This window comes from Enhydra lutris, unplaced genomic scaffold, assembly GCF_002288905.1.
Source record: "Enhydra lutris kenyoni isolate GAN:26980312 unplaced genomic scaffold, ASM228890v2 scaffoldscaffold90, whole genome shotgun sequence".
Taxonomy (NCBI): Eukaryota; Metazoa; Chordata; class Mammalia; order Carnivora; family Mustelidae; genus Enhydra; species Enhydra lutris.
Window position 1 is genome coordinate 2,585,542 of NW_019154174.1, and position 21,673 is coordinate 2,607,214.

The 21,673-nt window shown below is 42.7% G+C and overlaps 1 protein-coding gene across 2 annotated transcripts in view; it reads left to right on the top strand.

The window, feature by feature from the left end:
- Positions 1–21,673, top strand: part of LOC111162303 (leucine carboxyl methyltransferase 1) — a 51,007-nt gene that overhangs the window by 25,451 nt on the left and 3,883 nt on the right. The window contains exons 6-9 of one of the 2 annotated variants that reach the window (XM_022526629.1): positions 2,157–2,259; positions 13,625–13,745; positions 17,401–17,502; positions 18,645–18,736. In XM_022526629.1, coding sequence (XP_022382337.1) covers positions 2,157–2,259; positions 13,625–13,745; positions 17,401–17,502; positions 18,645–18,736 — 418 coding nt within the window. The remainder of the gene's footprint in view (positions 1–2,156; positions 2,260–13,624; positions 13,746–17,400; positions 17,503–18,644; positions 18,737–21,673) is intronic. The other variant, XM_022526630.1, reaches the window with a different exon arrangement.

Here is a 21,673-nt window from a genome sequence, read left to right on the forward strand (position 1 = left end):
CTGGGGCAGGTAAGCCTCATGAGAAGTAGTGACCTGTCTGTCTCCTGTTCATCACTGTGTCCCCAGCACCTAGAACAGTGCCTGGCATGCAGAGATTGTTGATTGAATAAATACACACCTGAATGGCCAAACGAATGAATGTGTTGGTATTTTTGTAGTACATCTCAACTCTTTTTCTTTTTTCGAATGAGAGAGGGAATAACTCACTCCATGCACACTTTTTAGCAACATGTACATTATTTGCAAGAAGGTGCACAGGTGTTTGGGAATCATTATTTGATCTCATAATAGGGCAGATGTGCCTTAATAGTCTTTATATTCCTTTTCTCACTTGGGGATTGTGGCACCTGGAGCTCTGACTTTGGGTTTCCCTGCTTCCCTGATACCTAGCAGGCTCTTAGGAGGTATGTCTTTTAGCTCGTGGTGTGTAGCTCAGTGTATTTGAGTCAGCTAAATGGGGTTATCAGCATCATGAGGGTGTTCAGACACACTGTGGTTTAGCCTCTTTCCCTTTTTCTACTGCGACTGCTCAGAGCCGAGAGAACCTGAGCTATTGGCAACAATATAGGATGGCTGTTGGATATTCCAGTTCCTTCCATGGTTTATACCCTTGAGGGAGCTGAGCAAGCAGTGCTTCGCGTATACCACCAAGCAGTTTTCTTTCTTTTTTTTTTTTTAATTACAATCCATTTTAAAACTTTTAATTGATGATGTTTTTAGGTGTACATAAAAATAAACCTGTGAATCTCTATGTATGTAACACCTAACTTTAATTATGACCAACTTCCTGTACCAGTGGTTCTAAAAGTGTAGTCCTAAACTAGAGGCATCAACACTGCCTGAGCACTTGTCAGAGATACAGGTTTCTTTTCTTTTTTTTTTTTTTAAGATTTTGTTTATTTATTTGACAGACAGAGATCACAAGTAGGCAGAGAGAGAGGAGGAAGCAGGCTCCCTGCCGAGCAGGGAGTCTGATGCAGGGCTCGATCCCAAGACCCCGGGATCACAACCCAAGCTGAAGGCAGAGGCTTTAACCCACTGAGCCACCCAGGCGCCCCGAGATACAGGTTTCTAACTTTTGAAAGAATTTGAAAAAATTTCTACTTTTGTTTTTTTTGTTTTTTTTTTTTAAGATTTTATTTATTTATTTGACAGAGAGAGATCACAAGTAGGCAGAGAGGCAGGCAGAGAGAGAGAGAGAGAGGGAAGCAGGCTCCCTGCTGAGCAGAGAGCCCGATGTGGGACTCGATCCCAGGACCCTGAGATCATGACCTGAGCCGAAGGCAGCGGCTTAACCCACTGAGCCACCCAGGCGCCCCAAATTTCTACTTTTGAATGGACTGCTGAATCAGAAACTCAGGGGGCTAGAGCCCGTCAGTCTGTTTTAACAAGCCCTCTGGGTGATACTGATGGCTGCCAAAGCTTGAGAACCACTATATAGATCATTTCATGCAATCTCTGCTGGAGTATTTTTAAGCAAATGTTATCATTTTATTTTACTTCGGTATGGAAACACTATTCCTTTAATCACAATATCTCACAGATTGGCACAACGTTTAGAAGCAGCCAGCCAATTGGTACCATTGTTTACATAGGCTTATCCTTTGACCTCCTAATTCTACTCATAGAGACCTACTTGACAGTTGCTTCATATTGTCTATATAAAGATGTTCACTGCAGTGCCTCAGACGGAGAAAACTTGGAAATACCATATGTCTGATAGTGAGAGATTGGTTGAGTAAGTTGTTTTATCCACTCTGGAATGCTAGGAAATCATTACAGAGAATGATGTCATTGATATTACCATTAAATAAGGAAAGCGTTTTCAAAAGAAGAATTGGCCCTGTTTGTTTTTTTTCTGTGTGAGGTGTGTATGTATGTTTGTATGAGAATGTGTTTATGTTGTATATATGAGTTTAGGCACATAGGAAAAAGGACCAGGATGTTCTACACAAAAATACTAATAGTTATCTCTGGAAGATGTGGTTTTAGTTCATTTCTACCCTCTTCATTCCTGATTTTCCCCCCCACAATGGAGCATGTATTTTTATAATGGAGAAAAACAATAAATTTAATTTTGAAAAAATCATATCCATTGAAATTATAATTTCTTGATGAATTTTTGTTGAAATGATCATCTCTTCTTGGATTTGCAGATGGACACCTGTTGGATTCAAAGAGATATGCTGTTATTGGAGCAGATCTCCGAGATTTACCTGAACTGGAAGAGAAACTAAAGAAATGTAACATGAATCCACAGTGAGATTTTTTTTTTTAACCTCTTAATGTATTTGTGACTTCTTGCTCATATGCCATAAGGCCAGTTGAAATTGCAGCATGATACCTCTGTCCATTTTTTATTCTGAGATATTATCTCATTGCTACTGAGAATGGTTTTCTGAAGTATTTTTAGAAGCAAAGTTCTCAATCAAGCCCGTTTTCACATCAGAATAATGTGCATTGCTTTTGTAACATACTGATGCCTAACATCATAAAGTTTGAGAGAAGATAATTATATGCATAGAAACGTGTAATTGCAATATGCAAAGGATTAGAATGCAGAATATATAAAGAAAAGCTACTATTAAAAAAAGTAAATCCCATAGGAAAACAAGCAAAAGACAGATGACAAGGTACCTCAAAGAAGGAATTGAATATTACATGAAAAGTTATTGAACCTCAGTAGTAATCAGATGGAACTCTATTTTACTCCAGCCACGTCAGCAAAAATATAAAAGTCTGACATTATCAGGTGCTGGCAAGGTTATATGAGAACAAGAATGGTCCTGCACAACTGATGCGAGTGAATTTGGGACAGTCATTATGAGGAACAGTCTGGAAGTATCTACTAAAATTGCAAGCTTGTGTGCCATGCGATGTAGTTGTTCATCCCACTTTTGGTTGTGTGCGCCTCGCAAAGGTCTGTCTGTGCAAGGAGGATGTTCATCATGGGCACTGTTTTCAGTAGCAGAAAATTGGAACCATTCTAACTATCCATCAGGAGAAGAGTGAGTGAGCAGTATGTAAAAGGCATGACATAGATCAGCATGGAGAGAGCTCAAAAACATAATGTTGCATTAAAATAAAAAAGTCAAGTTGCAGAATAATATGTACAGTGTGATGATACCAAATGTGTAAAATCAAACCCTCAAAAAAAATCAAACCCTCAGTACTTCCATGATTACCTCTATGTATCACAAAAGTATTTTAAAAATGGGCCGGAAGGGTTCACATCAAATTCTTGGGAGCAGGTATATTTTGGGAACAGTGGAGGAGGGTGAGATAGGTGGTTTTAGCACACTGATACTGGTCAAAATGAGATTGGAATTTAACAGTAGTGGAGGGTAAAGTCATGTCTAGAACGCTTACTCTTAGTGAAGATGACACTTTCAACAATATTGGAGGTAAGTAACTCAAGAGAGAGGTTTGAGGGAAAGGTAGGAGAAACAGTTATTTAAAAAATAAATTGAAGGTAGGGGCGCCTGGGTGGCTCAGTGGGTTAAGCCGCTGCCTTTGGCTCGGGTCATGATCTCAGGGTCCTGGGATCGAGTCCCACATCGGGCTCTCTGCTCAGCGGGGAGCCTGCTTCCTCCTCTCTGCCTGCCTCTCTGCCTACTTGTGATCTCTCTCTCTGTCAGATAAATAAATAAAATCTTTAAAAATAAATAAATAAATAAATAAATAAATAAATTGAAGGTAAAGAATCAGTGGCCAGTGGGGAAGGTAGGAGAAATAGATAGTTAATTAAAAAGTAAATTGAAGGCAAAGAATCAGTGGCCAGTGATCAAAGAGAGTAGCTGTTAGGGAAATCGCTGGTAGAGAAGAGGCTGTAGAGTGGACAGAGGACAAGAGCCTTGGAGGGAAGGGAAAGCTGTCCTTCCAAGAAGAGAGGAAGGCGGGTGAGGACAGGTGCAAATACAGGTGAGTTTGGGCTGATGCAGGGGAGGAAGTTGTAGGGAGTTGAAGCTTGACCTTCCGGGTACATCTTTTGTTAAAGTGGTGATGGCTGTCCCCTCTGGGCTTTGAAGTTCTTGTTTACATGTTTAGCCTAGAATCGTAAACCAGGTTGTCTTTGTAAGATGTGTGTATCCACATCTGCAGATGCTGGGAACGGCACTCACACACCTACTGTGTATCGTCTCTGTCTGTCTCACTGAGGGTTCAGAGAGCAGGGTCAATGCACTGTACATAATATGCCTCTTTTAAGATTTTATTTATTTATTTGACAGACAGAGATCACAAGCAGGCAAGTAGCAGGCAGAGAGAGAGAGAGAGAGAGAGAGGGAAGCAGGCTCCCCGCTGAGCAGAGAGCCCGATGCGGGGCTCGATCCCAGGACCCTGAGATCATGACCTGAGCCGAAGGCAGAGGCTTAACCCACTGAGCCACCCAGGCGCCCCATGCCTCTTTTTTCCTTTGTGGAACCCTTTAGATGGTTCCCAGAGGGTCGCGAGCAGAGTGTTCTTCTTTCAGCAAAAGGGAAGTCTCAGTGTTCAAGGACACCAGTGGTTTTCTTGGGGGCATATTAATGAGAGATCAGTAGGTTGTTTCAAGCTGACGGTGCTCAACCTGGAGCTCTCTCAGAATGAGGCAAGCCCGAGTATCGGAATCTCGTCCTGGGCTCCAAGTGACCTCTCCTGCTTACGAGTATTTAGTAGGGGCTGTTTTTTTCTTAAACAAACACCCCCCACAAAAGCCTCTTTGAGCCTTAATTTCATTTGTCAGCTGGGGTAAAAACAACTCCACAAGATGGTCCAGAAGATTAAATTAAGTCTGCTGTGAAAGTGGTTGAACAGAATTGACAAATAGACTGCAGTCTCCTGTAGATTACTGGTCACCATGGTAACCAGCTGCCACCTACTGCCACTGTAGTAAGCCACCGTTGGAGCAAATCTGCTAAAAGATCAGGAAATGATCAGTTACAAATCAGGCTAGCTCTTGAAAGGGAAGTTTGCCTCACCTTTGGACATCTACAAAACGGATGAAGAGCGGTTGCTGTGACAAGTATTAGAATTACGTATATAATTCTCCGGGGCTTTGTTTGTGCTCCGTATTTTCCTTTACGACTGTCTTTGCTTTGCTTTCACTTGTATTTTGAAAAATATTAATCCAATTTTTAATATTGCCAATGGCTACGTCCTAAAACTACACTGAAAAATGTTAAACTTTCCATTTTCAAATAATTCAAATCTACAAAAAAGTTGCAAAAATCATACAGAAAATTCCCATAAAGCCTTCTTTACGTGGCTTCCCCCTGTGGTAGTGTCTTAAGGACACTTTTGCATTAAAAAGGTAATTGGAGGGCGCCTGGGTGGCTCAGTGGGTTAAGCCGCTGCCTTCAGCTCAGGTCATGATCTCAGGGTCCTGGGATCGAGTCCCGTATCGGGCTCTCTGCTCAGCAGGGAGCCTGCTTCCCTCTCTCTCTCTCTCTCTCTCTCTGCCTGCCTCTCTGTCTACTTGTGATCTCTCTCTGTCAAATAAATAAATAAAATCTTTAAAAAAAAAGAGAGAGAAAAAGGTTATTGGAGCTGTAGTTATCTAATTATCAACCTGTTAATTGGAGACTTAGAACTTTCTCCCCACTCATTCGCCTTTTCTGATCATTTCTGTTGATATAATCTGGGGTTTTAAAACGTAGGTTATTGCTAATTTTAAAAAATTATTTTTAATATTTTTCTTTCTGATTTTCAACATTGTTTGCAACTCAGACGTCATTGACTTTCCTCTGGATTTAGTGCCCTCAGTTTCTTTCTTTTTTTTTTTTTTTTTAAATTTTTTTTTTTTTTTTTACAGAGAGAGAGAGAGGAAGAGAGATCAAAATAGGGGGGGGGGGGGGGGGGGAACAGGCTCCCTGCTGAGCAGAGAGCCCAATGCAGAGCTCGATCCCAGGACCCTGGGATCATGACCTGAGCCAAAGGCAGAGGCTTTAACCCACTGAGCCACCCAGGTGCCCCCCTCAGTTTCTTTATACTGTGATCCAGTTGGGTACAGAGAGCATTTGGATATATATTCTCAAATAACTTGAATTATATACCATTTCATGGTCAAAAAAAAAGGAAAGAAGGAAACCCATGAACAGTAATGATGGATAGTTGGTACTGTGATTAGGTCAGAGCCCACACTTTTTTGGTGGGGAGCCTTTCTAGTAATAAAGAGTCTACACCCTGAGCCCAGGTGTACAGCTTCTATTCTGACAGTAATATATACCATGTGCTTTTCAACTGCTTTCTTGGGTATTCGAGTTCAGACAATTTATTTGTTTTGAGAACCCCCCACCAGTAAAAATAGACAAATATAACCCACCTGCGGCATGCCTGGGTGGCTCAGTTGGTTGAGCATCTGACTCTTTTTTTTTAAAGATTTTATTTATTGATCTGACAGAGAGAGAGAGACAGTGACAGAGGGAACACAAGCAGGGGGAGTGGGAGAGGGAGAAGCAGGCTTCCCATGGAGCAGGGAGCCCAATGTGGGGCATGATCCCGGAGACCTGGGATCATGACCTGAGCTGAAGGCAGACGCCCAACTATTGAGCCACCCAGGCACCCCGAGCATCTGACTCTTGATTATGGCTCAAGTCATGATCTCAGGGTCATAGGAACAAGCCCCATGGTGGGCTCTATACTCAGCAGGAGCCTACTTGAGATGCTCTCTCTCCTTCTCCCTCTGTCCCTCCCCCATCCCCTGTGCACATGCTTTCTCTCTAAAATAAATAAATCTTAAAAAAAATTTTTTTAGGGGAGCCTGGGTGGCTCAGTGGGTTAAAGCCTTTGCCTTCAGCTCAGGTCATGATCCCAGGGTCTTGGGATCAAGCCCCACATGGGGGAGGGTGGCGGTCTCTGCTCAGCCCGGAGCCTGCCACCTCCCCCCTCCCCCGCCTGCTGCTGCCTGCCTCTCTGCCTACTTGTGATCTCTCTGTCGAGTAAATAAATAAAATCTTAAAAAAAAAAATTTTTTTTTAAAGTAACCCACTTGCTTTATGAGAAAAATAGCAACCAGCCATGAGGAATAGCCATATTTAGGGGCAGAGAAAGAAAGTGGATACAGTAAAGGAGTGAGAGAAGGAGCAGTAAAGGATCCAGGAATAAACCAGCAAAGCTCACATAATTTGGGGCTGTGTTCCCTTTTAAGAATTAAGGGTTTTATAGATTTTTCTAGGAGTTTATTGCTTTTCTTATTTCATAATTTGTTCATTACTTCGGGTCTGTTGAATCAAGAGTGCATACTAACCAATGTAATTTCCTGAAGATTATTCGTGTTCTTGTCAATTCTTAATGGTAAAAACATGTAAGAATTGGATTTGGTTAAACGAGTATCACTATTTCTGCATTTGTCAGTCAGTTTTTAATGTGTAATAGTCTCTCCAACTCAGTGCTTTAGAAAACTTCCACTTTAGAACAGCTCACAATCTAGATACACAAGTTGCTCTAGATTCTGTGAGTGGAGAGTTTGGGCTTAGCTGGTTGGTACGTCTGCTGGGGCCAGGTATAGCTGATATCCCCTCAGGTTCACTATATGTGGACAGCAGGCAGATAGGATGCCTCATTTTATTGCACAGGGCCTCCCTGCAGTTGCAAGCTAGCTTGGGTTCATTCCCATGATGGTTTAGATTTCCAGGCAAGAGAGCGAGGGCCCATGTGCAAGTGATTTTCAAGCTTCTGCTTGCATTGCGTTTGCTACTGTTCCCTTGGCTAAAGTGAGTTCTACAACTAACCCCGATACCAGGGGAAGGAGGAGTCTCTGCATCTGGAGTGGGAGAGTCTGCTGTGTCACCTTGTCACCATGTGCAAGTGTGGCAGGGGAGAATTTTAGTTTTATTTAAATTAAGTTAATTAACATATAATATGTTACTAGTTTCAGAGATAGAGGTCAGTGATTCATCAGTCTTCTATAACACCCACTGCTTATTACATCCTATGCCCTCCTTGATGTCCATTCCCCATTTACCCCCTCGCCCCACCTCCATCCCCTCCAGCAACCCTCAGTTTGTTTCCTATGATTAAGAGTCTCTTAGAGTTTGTCTCTCTCTGATTTCATCTTACTTTATGTTTTCCTCTCTTCCTCTATGATCCTCATGATCCTTTTTTCCTCTCTTCCTGTATGATCCTTTGTTTCTTAAATTCCACATATGAGTGAGATCATATGGTAATTGTCTTTCTCTGATTGATGTAGTTCGCTTAGCGTAATACCACCTGGATGGCATAGTCTGTTCAGTATCTGCCTTCAGCCCAGCCTTGGGATCCCTGCTCAGTGGGGAGTCTGCTTCTCCCTCTGCCTCTCTGTCCCCTGCTTCTATTTTCTCTCCCTCTCAAATAAATAAATAAACTATTTTTAAAAATAACCTTCTAGTTCCAACCACATTATTGCAAATAGCAAGATTTCATTTTTTTGATGGCTGAGTAATGTGTGTGTGTCTGTGTGTCTGTGTCTGTGTGTGTGTCTGTGTATGTATACATGACATCATCTTTATCCATTCATCTGTTGGTGCGCATCTGAGCTCTTTCCATAGTTTGGCTATTGTGGACATTGCTGCTATCAACATTGGGGTGCAGGTGCCCAGTTGATCACTACATTTGTATCTCTGGGGTAAATTCCTGGGTTGTAGGGTAGCTCTACTTTCAACTTTCTGAGAACCTCCACTGTTTTCCAGAGTGCCTGCACCAGCTTGCATTCCCACTGACAGCGTAGGAGGGTTCCCCTTTCTCTAGATCCTTGCCAACATCTGTCGTTTCCTGGGTGGTTAATTTTAGCCTTTCTGACCAGTGTGAGATGGTATCTCTTTGTGGTTTTGCTTTTTATTTCCCTGATGCCGAGTGATATGGAGCATTTTTTCATGTGTCTGTTGGCCATTTGAATGTCTTCTTTGCAGAAACGTCTGTTCATGTCTTCTGCCTATTTCTTGATCGGATTATTCTTTGGGTGTTGAGTTTGGTAAGTTCTCTATAGATTTTGGATACTATCCCTTTATCTGACACGTCTTTTGCAAATATCTTCTCCCATTCTGCCAGTTGTCTTTTGGTTTTGTCGACTATTCCCTTTGCTGTGCAAAATCTTTATCTTGATGAAGTCCCAATAGTTCATTTTTGCCTTTAGTTCCCTTGGCTTTGGAGACGTGTCTAACAAGAAGTTGCTGCAGCTGAGGTCACAGAACTTGCTGCCTGTGTTCTCTGCAATTTTGATGGATTCCTGTCTCGTGGAGGTCTTTCATCCGTTTTGAGTCTATTTTTGTGTATGGTGTAAGGAAATAGTATAGTTTCATTCTTCTGCATGTAGCTGTCCAATATTCCCAATACCATTTGTTGAAGAGACTGTCTTTTTTCCATTGGATATTCTTTCCTGCTTGGTCAAAGGTTAGTTGACCATAGAGTTGAGGGTCTATTTCCAGATTCTATATTCTGTTTCATTGATCCATTTGTCTGTTTTTGTGCCAGTACTCTCTTAATGATTACAGCTTTGTGATAGAGCTTAAGTTTGGGATTGTGATGCCACCAGCTTTGGTGTTCTTTTTCAACACTCCTTTGGCTGTTTGGGGTCTTTTCTGGTTCCATACAAGTTTTGGGATTATTTGTTCTATCTCTGTGAAAAAAAATTGATTGTATTTTGATAGGGATTGCATTGACTGTGTAGATTGCTCTAGGTAGCATAAACATTTTAACAATATTTGTTCTTCCAATCCATGAGCATGGAACATTTTTCCATTTCTTCGTGTCTTCCTCAGTTTCTTTCATAAGTGTTCTGTAGTTTTTGGAGTACAGATTCTTTACCTCTTTGGTTAGGTTTATTCCTAGGTATCTTACGGTTTGGGGTGCAATTGCAAATGGGATCAACTCCTTAATTTCTCTTTTTTCTGTCTCCTTGTTAGTGTATAGAAATGCAGCTGATTTCTGTGCATTGATTTTATATCCTGCTACTTTGCTGAATTCCTATATGAGTTCTAGCAATTCTGGGGTGGAGTCTTTTGGGTTTTCCACATAGAGTATCATGTCCTCTCCAAAGAGTGAGAGTTTGACTTCTTCTTTGCTGATTTGGATGCCTTTTATTTCTTTCTTACTTACTTTTTTAAAGATTTTATTTGTTTATTTGATAGAGAAATCACAAGTAGGCAGAGCATCAGACAGAGGGAGAAGGAGAAGCAGGTTCCCTGCTGAGCAAAGAGCATCATCAGGACTCGATCCCAGGACCCTGAGTTGAAGGCAGACACTTAACCAACTGAGCCATGCAGGCACCCCTGCCTTTTATTTCTTTGTGTTGTCTGATTGCTGAGGCTAGGGCTTCTAGTACTATGTTGAATAGCAGTGGTGATAGTGGACATCCCTGTTGTGTTCCTGACCTTGGGGAAAAGCGAAAGGCTCTCTTTTTCCCCTTTGAGAATGATATTCGCTGTGGGCTTTTCATATATGGCTTTTATGATATTGAGGTACATTCCCTCTCTCCCTACACTGTGAAATTTTGATCAAGAAAGGATGCTATAGTTTGTCATATGCTTTTTCTGCCTCTGTTGAGAGGATCATATGGTTCTTGTCCTTTCCTTCATCTATGTCATCTATCATTATTGATTGATTTGTGGATATTGAACCACCCTTGCATCCCAGGAATTAAATTCCACTGGTTGTGGTGAATAATCGTTTTCATGTACTGTTGGATCCTATTAGCTAGTATTTTGGTGAGAATTTTTGCATCCATGTTCATCAGGGATATTGGTCTGTAATTCTCCTTTTTGGTGAGGTCTTTGTCTGGTTTGGGGAATCAAGGTAATGCTGGCCTCATAGAAAGAGTTTGGAAGTTTTCCTTCCATTTCTGGTTTTTTAAACAGCTTCAGAAGATTAGGTATTAATTCTTCTTGAGGTGTTTGGTAGAATTCCCCTGGGAAGACATCTGGCCCTGGACTTTTGTTTGTTGGGAGATTTTTGATTACTGCTTCAATTTCTTTGCTGGTTATGGGTCTGTTTAGGTTTTCTATTTCTTCCTGTTTCAGTTTTGGTAGTGTATATATCTCAGGAATGTATCTGTTTCTTCTGGATTGCCTAATTTGTTGGCATATAGTTGCTCATAATATGTCATTACAGTTGTTTGTATTTCTTTGGTGTGGTTGTGATGTCTCCTCTTTCATTCATGATTTTATTTATTTGGGTCCTTTCTCTTTTCTTTTTGATAAATCTGGCCAGGGGATTATCGATCTTATTAATTTTTTCAAGGAACGAGCTCCTAGTTTCATTGATCTGTTCTACTGTCCTTTTGGTTTTATTTTATTGATTTCTGCTCTCATCTTTAGTATAGGCTTTATTTGCTGTTCTTTCTCCAGTTTCTTTAGGGGTAAGGTTTGGTTGTGTATTTGAGATCTATCTTGTTTCTTGAGAAAGGCTTGTATTACTATATACTTCCCTCTCTTTGTTGCATCCCCCAAATTTTGAACAGTTATGCTTTCATTTTCATTGGTTCCCTGAATTTTAAAATTGTTCTTTAGCCTCCATGTATTTGAGTTCTTTCCAACTTTCCTCTTGTGATTGAGTTCCAGTTTCCAATCACTGTGGTCTGAAAATATGCAGGGAATGATCCCAATCTTTTGGTACCAGTTGGGACCTGATTTGTGTCCCAGTAGGTGTTCTGTTCTGGAGAATGTTCCATATGCACTCAAGAAGAATGTGTATTCTATTGCTTTAGGGTGGAATGCTCTGACTATATCTGTGAAGTTCATCTGGTCCAGTGTGTCATCCAGAGCCCTTGTTTCCTTGTTGATCTTCTGCTTAGATGATCTGTCCTTTGCAGTGAGGGGGTGTTAAAGTCCCTGACGATTATTGTATTATCACCAATGTGTTTCTTTAATTTTGTTATTAACTGGTTTTTATAATTGGCTGATCCCATGTGAGGGGCATAAATATTTACGATCGTTAGATCTTCTTGTTGGATAGACCCTTTATGATATAGTGTCCTTCATCATCTATTATTAGTGTTTGGTTTCAAATCTATTGGTCTGATATAGGGATTGCTATCCTAGCTTTCTTTTGATGTCCGTTAGCATGGTAAATGGTTTTCCACCCCCTCACTTTGAATCTGGAGGTGTCTTTGAGTCTAAGATGAGTCTCTTGCAGACAGCATATCAGTGGTCTTGCTTTTTCTTTTTTTTTTAAAGATTTTATTTATTTATTTGACAGACAGAGATCACAGGCAGAGAGGCAGGCAGAGAGAGAGGAGGAAGCAGGCTCCCCGCTGAGCAGAGAGCCCGATGCGGGGCTCGATCCCAGGACCCTGGGATCATGACCTGAGCCGAAGACAGAGGCTTTAACCCACTGAGCCACCCAGGCGCCCCTCAATGGTCTTGCTTTTTTATCCAATCTAATATCAGTGAGCCCTCAGAGGAAAGCAGTCAATCACTCCTGTCTCCCCAGTCTCCAGCCACACTCCATCCTCATCCAGCCTGTGACCGAGCATTTCTGTCTCAGGCACGTGATCCCTTTCAAGTCTGCATATGGTGCCGAATCCTGCAGTGTGCACCTGTGCCGCGCCTCCCAGGGGAGGAAGGGGATTCTTGTGGTGGTTCTGCTGCTTACTGGGCCCCTAGTCCAGGAGCAGTCACCTGGCCATGCCTTGGTTCACAGTTTATAGCAACCCCAAGCCGAGAACCCCCCTCCTGGTCTCTCTGATTGCAGCCGGCTTCCCTGCTCCAATGCCCAGGAGCTCTGCCACACTCAGGCACCCCCGGTCTTTCTGGGACCCTGGGATCCTGAGACCTACACTCTCCCACCCAGGATTCTGCCCTGCTTCACCACCTGAGCACCTTTCAGGCAGGGAATTCCTGGTGGGCCAGGACAGACGTCTGAAAGTTCCGATTTTGTGCTCTGCTGCTCTATCACTTTCTGGTGCCAGTTTACGGAGGCTCCCCCAACCCCCGTGGTTTATCTTCCGGTATATTGCCTCAGATTCACTTCTCTGCACCTCCTACCTTGCAGAAAGTGGTCCCTTTTCTATTTGTAGAGTAGCAGCTGTTCTTCAATCTCCGGTTGAGTTTGTGGGTGTTCAGAATGACCTGATAGCTGTCCAGCTGAATTCCTGGGACCAGACAAAACCAAGGTCTCCTACTCCTCCACCATTTTGGGCTATCTGGGGTAGGGGAAGGGGAGAATTTGTAGCTATGTCTACACAGCACCACGTGCCTTTAACACTGTTTCACAAGCGAGACAAATCCTTGCTCATTGCTCACCTTTTTTTAATCTGAAACTTTGGGTCACGATGGTGTTGTACATCTGTTACTACATTGGTTGTTGATGTGCTTGTTCAGTGCGTCTTGTTTTCCTGGGGTGTGAAAAACAGGGTTTTACTGCCCCACCAGTACTGCCACATGTGTGCCATTAGAGAGTCCCACTTTTTTTAATGTATACTTGACAACTTTATTTATTTATTTGAGAGGGGGGAGAGAGAGAGAGAGCATGTGTGCAGGGGGAGGAGTATAGGGAGTGAGAGGGGGAGAATTTCCAGCAGACTCCCCACTGAGTGGGGAGCCTGATGTGGGCTTGATCTCACTACCCCGAGATCATGACCTGAGCCGGGTGCTTACCCAACTGAGCCACCCAGTCATCCCTAGAGAGTCCGTTTGATGAATACATGTGGATGTGCCTTTTTTCTTCTCTTAAGATTGCCAACACTCCTGATCACCGAATGTGTGCTGGTTTATATGACTCCGGAGCAGTCGGCCAACCTTCTCAAGTGGGCAGCCAGCAGTTTTGACACCGCCATGTTCATAAACTACGAACAGGTAAATGGGAGCATGAGACATTTGCTTTCTGCCTCTATTTCCGTGGTGGCTCAACACTCTCTGAGCAACCTCAGTATGTTTTCCCACTTACTCTTTTCCTTCTGCCTCTGGCCACTCACATACCTCCTTTTTCATTGATTCTGGCAATCCCCAGCATCCCTGATTTCTTGATTTCCAGCTAACTTATGGCCAGAGACTTTGAAACTTCTATCTTGGCCTTAATCGAAGTTTTTTGAGTTCTTCTTTTATCATTGTATTTACTGTAGAGTCAGACCTTGGTGAAGGGAATTTTGGCTGTCCTATGGGTGGAGGGGTAGCCAACTCCGATTCCTTCAGAGGCAGGAGTGATGCAAATGGATCAAGTTGGCCAGTGTAAGGCAGGCAGGAGTGGTGAGGACTATGGTGAACCCGAGTGTCCACGTCCCATCTGATGGGATGGTCCCCCACTCTGTGCCAGTTGCTTGTTACTGTGTGGGTGTGTGAGTTAGAGTTGAGAACTCCCAATTTTTCAGGACCTTGGTCCGAGACCAGTTTTGGTTTTATTTGAAAATAAAATTTCCTGATTTCTGAGATCGCTGAGTTTGGACCACTGGCTGCCTGTTTTTCTCTTCTGACCTAGTGGAAAGGGTTATGCTTTCGAGGTTTAAAATTACTCAGCTTGGGTCTGAATCCTGGCTCTCGCTCTTATGCCTGGCTCCGTGACCTTCAGCAGAATTGCATGGTGGTTGGGAGTCCATGCTCTGGAGGTGGACTGCTTAGCTGTGTGACCTGGACAAGTTTAATAATCTCTCTGTGCCTGTCTCCTAATCTGAAAAATGGGAATAATAACAGTCCTGACTTCATAGGATTGTAGTGAAGAGTAAGTGAGTTAATTTGAACAGGGGCATTTATGGCACTGTCGGGCTGTCAGGCAGGCCTGAGCTGTTCTTTGGATCTCTTGGAGCCTCAGGTCCTTGTTGTTGTTGTTTTAAAGATTTTATTTATTTATTTATTTGTCAGAGAGAGAGAGAGAGAGAGAGAGAGAGATCGAGAGCACAAGCAGGCATTGTGGTAGGCGGAGGCAGAGAGAGAAGCAGGCTCCCTGCTGAGCAAGGTGCCCAATGTGGGACTCAATCCCAGGACCCTGGGATCATGACCTGAGCTGAAGGCAGCAGCTTAACCAACTTGGCCACTCGGGCATCCCCCAGGGCCTTGTTTTTAAAGGGAAAACTCTGGATTATTAAGGGAACTCATGAGATGATGTGTAGCAGTGGGCATATGACAAGCACTGAATACACGGTAGCTATTTTTTTTTTTTAAGATTTTATTTATTTATTTGACAGACAGATCACAAGTAGGCAGAGAGGCAGGCAGAGAGGGAGGAGGAAGCAGGCTCCCCGCTCAGCAGAGAGCCTGATGCGGGGCTCGATCCCAGGATCCTGGGATCATGACCTGAGGCGAAGGCAGAGGCTTTAACCCATTGAGCCACCCAGGCGCCCCCACGCACAGTAGCTATTTTTATTGCTTCTTTTATTTTGCTTTTACTGATTTTACTTTTTTTTTTTTTTTTTAGTCTCATTTTATTTTTAAATTTTATTACAGACAAGAGCAGTAAAGGCCTTGCCCACTACAACATACCTACGGACAGATCTAAGGCTAGACCCGGTTGACTTTTTTGCCATCCTGTGCCAGGTTCTTATATAGGCCGGGTTCTTATATAGGTATTTCTTCGTTGAGTTTTCTTCCTTCCCTCTTTTTAATTGGGGGCACTCCTCAGACTCAGTCTGCAGTCCTGGTGAATGGGTATAATGGTAGCCAGCCTCATTTGTCTTTTCTGTAGATTCTGGGAATCTGTCTTTGCTTACAGGATACTATGCCTGGGGAAAATGAATTCTGCTTTCTGTTGACACACATTGTGAGTGTTCACCTGGGTTTGTCCACCTTGTTTCATTCATGTTTTCTCTCTCTCTTTTTTTAAAAGATTTTATTTATTTATTTGACAGAGATCACAAGTAGGCAGAGAGGCAGGCAGGGAAGAGGAGGAAGCAGGCTCTCTGCTCAGCAGAGAGCCCTATGTGGGGCTCGAACCCAAGACCCTGGGATCATGACCTGAGCCGAAGGCAGAGGCTTTAACCCACTGAGCAACCCAGGTGCCTCTCACTCGTGTTTTCTTTTATTCAACAGGGTATGAATGTGAAATTTGACCACAGACCCTGTCACTTTGGGCAGGCCTGGGGAGGTGCCAGGTTTCACTCCATTGTCCAAGCCATCCCTAAACTGACGCGGTTCCCACCTCCCATCCTCATTTTGTGAATAATAAACATTTAACTTAATTTTCTAACAAATAAGAAATCATCGGCATACTCATGTGTATTAAATATTCCCATGCCTTCTATGGTTTTCTGATCAGTAGTTTAAAATGACAAAAACCGCATAAATGATGAGCCTGTCAATACTGATACAAGAAGATAGCAACTTTGTAGAATTTGCTGACTAGATAGCAGGCACATCCCACAAGTTTTGCATGTGTTAACTTACTTGATTATCACAATAGCCCCCCAGGTTTTGTGGGTAAGGGGGCCGAAGCACAGAGAATTAGACAGCTTGCCACAGCCATCCAGCCTCACAGCTAGAAAGTTCAGGCCAGGATTCCAACCCAGGGAGTGAAAGGATGAAGCGTGTGCTCACAGATACCCTTCGATCCTGAAAAAATAGTGGGCAGTGTGACCATTAGTGCCCCATAACCCTTACACATTCACCAAAAGAGAGTAATACTGGTTCTTGTCTGGCAACATTGTCACAGAACTCTGGGAATCATTCTATATATTAAAGCAATGAAGTTTAGATGCTTTATTTGTGACAGGGTAATAGCATATACCTTATGATAATGTACACTGTATTCTGTTTTGTAGCATTTGTGTGTATATACACTTTAATAGTCTTTTAAACTGGTTTAAAATGGTTCTGAAGAAGTAACACTACGTGCAAAATTTTTTAAAAAATCAAATAGTACGAAAGGATGGACAGGGAAGGGCAGGCCTCTCTCCTACTCTGGACTTTTGCCCTCTAACGTGGGAAGCGACATGGCCAGATTCCAGAATTATTTTGTGCATATATAAATGTAGACAAAGGTTGTCTTTTTTTTTCTTAAAGGTGGATAGGAGCATATTCTACACATTCCTCTTTCAAGAGTTTGTTACCTAAGAAATCATTCCATGTCTCTGTCTGTGTCTATATCTACACGTACCTCCTCTTTTTTTTCTGTTTTCATGGCAATGCAATATTCCATTAAATGACCATGCTAGAATTTCTTTGACCCCAGGTGAGGGGCATTTAAATCCTTCCCAGGTCCTTCCTGTTGCACGTAATGCTGCCGTAAACATTCTCACACCCTTGTGAGCACACATGAGTAAACCCACAGAACAGCGTGCTGGCAGTGGCGTGGCCGCCTCCCAGGCCGAGCGCCACCCATCCAGTTGCCCTTCTAGAGGCTGTCACAGTGTACGCCCTTGTCACCTCTGCATGCTGTGCCTGCACCCAATTCTGTGACCTGCCCTGGGTATCAACAGATGTCGGCCTTGACTGGTTAGAAATAGGGTGCTGATGTCTTAGTTTGCATATTCGAGAAGCAGAGAAACCCTTCTGGCTGTGTCCACCCTCCTCTTTCCCTTCCCAGGTGAACATGGATGACCGGTTTGGACAGATCATGATCGAGAACCTACGGAGGCGACAATGTGACCTGGCAGGAGTGCAGACTTGCAAGTCGTTAGAGTCACAGGTCAGAGAGTGGGGACTCTGTTGCCCCGAGCCACCCAGGGAAGGGCATCTTCCCTTCACACATCTGAGAAGCTGGGGCTACACGGGGGCCACTAGTTCATCATGCTAGGGAAGGCCAAGCCCTCAATGTGGAAAATATATGTGGACATTTTCTATACCCCAGCATTTAAAACTTTCATCATACAGATTTTCAAACAGCATGAAAGTACAGGGAATGGTAAAAGGAACACCCTTTTTCCCATCAGCCTGCTTCGTATTTCACATTTTGTCCAAATTGTTTTATTTATCCCCAGTTTGTGTTGGTGTTGTCATTGGAATATTTTAAGGCAAATCCCAGGTAGTATATCATTCCACCCATAAACATTTCAGTATGAATTTCGTGCCAGTAAGGACTTTCTTACCCATGGGATCATACCCTTGCCACACCTCACAAATCAACCAGACCTCCTTCGTAGCACCCACTACCCAGTATGTGTTCAGATCTCCTAAATTGTTAAAAAAAAAAAAAAATTCTATAGTTGGTGTGTTTGAAACAGTATCCAAACGTGGTCCAAACGTTGTACTTGACATTTCCCTTAAGTTTCTCAGAATCTAATAAACCTTTTTGTTAAAGATTTATTTGAGAGAGAGACAGAGACAGCACGAGCAGGAAAGGTGGGGGGCGGAGAGAGAATCTCAAGCAGACTCCACACTGAGCATGGAACCTGACTCGGGGTTCAGTCCCAGAACCCTGAGATCATGGCCTGAGCTGGAACCAAGGGTCAGACACTTAACTGAGTCCGCCACTGAGGCACCCCGCCGGAATCTAATAGATTTTTCTAAATATCTTCTTTTTTTCTGCTTCCATAAAATAGGTTAGATTTTACAGGTCTTCGTCATATTACCACTCAAATGCTTTCAAAACTGTTGCTCCTGGAGAAGTTTCTGTACTTCTCTTTAAATATACCTAGGGGACCTCTCCCCCATTGTAACAGTGCATGTTTGGTGTAGAAAATTGCAAAGTAAAAAGAAGGAAGGTAGGGGCCAGGATAGGCTTTCAAAAGAGGAGTCATCGAAGAGAAATTTTCATGTGCTTGAAGAGTGTCTTGGATTTGTACACCAGTGCCTTGTACCTTCTCCATTTCTCTCCACCACACATTCTAGAAAGAACGGCTCCTGTCGAATGGGTGGGAAACGGCGTCAGCAGTCGACATGATGGAACTGTACAGCAAATTGCCTCAAGCTGAAGTGAGCAGGTGCGGGATCGGCAGTAGTTAGCCTCACGGCAAACAATTATGAATTAAAGGCATAACTCTCTTTAATGTAAAAAAACAGCAACAACAAATCCTCAAACCCTAACTAGACTTACTTTGAAACAAGTTAATCTGCTATTGCAGACTAAACATTGATAGCACCTTGAGAGTAACTCATTAGCCACTTGCTGAGATAGGGTCCATGACAACACAGATTATTTTAGTCAGAATAAGCAATCGCACCTGTAACATTCCCAGAGCACCCTCTGGAAGTGGAAATTTTGCACAATCCCTGTGTTTTGGAGCAGGAGCAGAATGATGTTGTCCAAGGGCTTCCAAAGGGTCTGCTCGCAGATTTTTCTTTTTTTTTAGATTTATTTATTTATTTGACAGAGAGAGAGGGAGATCATAAGCAGGCAGAAAGGCAGGCAGGGGGAAGGGGAAGCAGGCTCCCCACTAAGCAGAGAGCCCCATGCGGGGCTCAATCCCAGGACCCTGAGATCATGACCTGAGCCAAAGGCAGAGGCTTACCCCACCGAGCCACCCAGGTGCCCCTTGCTCACAGATTTTTAAGCGGACTTCTCCCCTCATTATAAAATAAATTGTTCGAAATTTTAATTTAATTATAAAATAAAGGGACATTTTATACAAAAAGTGAAAACACTTTTTAAGCTGCGTAGGACGTGCATGAAATGGAAAGCTGCATTCTGTAGCTGCCCTTCCAGAGATTGCTGTCGTTAATAAGTTGGCGTGTGTCTTTCTGTGTGTAAAAAAAGGTGACTATTTATTGATATATAGGTTCCTGGTTTTTGAATCAGTAGATTCATATTACATGCATTGGTCTATAAATCACCCTCCTCTTTTAGAAACTTAACAATTGATTTTATTTCTCTTCACATACCAATATATACCCACATAAAGAAGGTTTCCAGGTCCTGTTCAATAATGCTTAGTATTTATATTGATATGTGGATGGAGTAATTAGTGATAATAATTTTATAGTAGTTCAAAAGTTGCATCTAGAGCTGGGCATTTAGTTGTGCCTTATTGTTTATTTTTGTTGTGCTTTAATTTCCCTGTTATAAACCACACTGTGTTTATCTCTGGGCACTGTTAGTACCAGCTTTAATTAAGTTCTTGTTTTATTGTTACTTTATGCTCCCTGGTTTGTGTTTCCTCTTGCCTGTGGGAACCTACAGGTGTAGGTCTCTTACAGGATAATTAGAATTTTAAACCTTGCTTCTCCACAGAAGTTGTTATTAATTTTTAGAAGGATCACTACTTTTTCCAAATATTTACATCAAGACCTTGAAGGTTTGTGAAAGAGATGTCTCCATGTGGGGGCGCCTGGGTGGCTCAGTGGGTTAAAGCCTCTGCCTTCGGCTCAGGTCATGATCTCAGGGGCCTGGGATCGAGCCCTGCTCGAGCCCTGCGTCGGGCTCTCTGCTCAGCAGGGAGCCTGCTTCCACCTCTCTCTCTGCCTGCCTCTCTGCCTACTTGTGATCTCTGTCTGTCAAATAAATAAATGGAATCTTAAAAAAAAAAAAGAGAGAGAGATGTCTCCATGTGATCAGGTCTCTGTTTTCTGAAATCTTCCAGAATTTTCCTTGCTCACAAGCTGGTTTTCAAGGTGACTATTTTGAATAACCCTGGTCAGGCATCTAAAATGGAAATGCTCTGGCAGCTCGTCTGGATGCCCCGGGAGGAGTCTTTAATGGCAGTAGCCATCATAGGAGCAAATTTTTTCTAGGCCATCATTTGTCTCGTGTTTCCATGGCCTTGTATAGCTAGCACTGTGTATCCCTGACAGAGATGGGATGGGCTTTGGTCTGTCTGCCCAAGGCCACAGAGCCCTCCCAGGTCTCAGAATACCTGGTAGTTTGTGTCTACATTTGCCAAGGGCTTCTGCTGGATACTATGTATAAAAAAGAAGTCTAAGGCAAGCCTGTTTCTTTAACAAATACAGAGTGCCAGCTATGCACCATGTACTTTCCTAAGCACAAGGCATACAACAGAGATCAAAACAGACCAAAAGATATGCCTGTCTTGGAGTTCACCGTCGAGGGAACGGCTTCACAATCTAGTGTCCTAAGAACTGAACTTGGTGCTAAACATCCTGGAGCCTTCATTATGGTGTTGGTGTTTTGTAGAACTTGGTGTTAGGCAAATCTGCCTTGTGTGAATTCTGATAAGAGGAGGTAGGAAGCAAGCCAAGTACGTTATGCTTAGTCACTCTCAGTTCAGATGGGACCCTTAGGCCTGCCTACCAAGACAGGAACAAAAACACAAACACAGAAACACATGTAGCAAATGCACATACATAAGCACTTCTCCCCACCCCCAGCCTGCACTAATGGCAGTACCTGAATGTTAGCAATCACTGTTGTGAATGGTGGGCATATAGATCATTTTAAATTTTCTTCTTAATACTTTGTGGAAATGCCTGGAATTTCCCACAGTGTGCCCATATTTTAACAGAAACAAATGTATTAAGCTATTTTACATGTTTTGCATATTTGAATGTGCGTATGTTTTAAAGCTTATATTTTTAAATGCTTTTTTGAAAAAAAAAAAAAAATCATACCAGCACATTATAAAAGAAAATGTACAGAATAAAGTAAGGTAGAGTAAAAACAAAAACCAACCCTCCAATCCTGTTTCCCCTCCCTCCCGGTCTACTACATTCTCTTAAGAGACAAGCACCATTACCAGTTTCTACTGTGTTTTTACAGAGGAGAGTTATGTGTATACAAGCATGTGTATCCCCCACTGTCTCTTTCATCGATAATAGTGTGCCCTGCACATTATTTACTATACAACTTCCATTTTGAACTCCATGATGAGCGGTAGAGGCTGTTCTGTGTCAATACATATAGACTTTCCCATTCTTTTGGATAGCTACATATCCTATTGTGTGAATGTGCTTTAATTTATTTAACT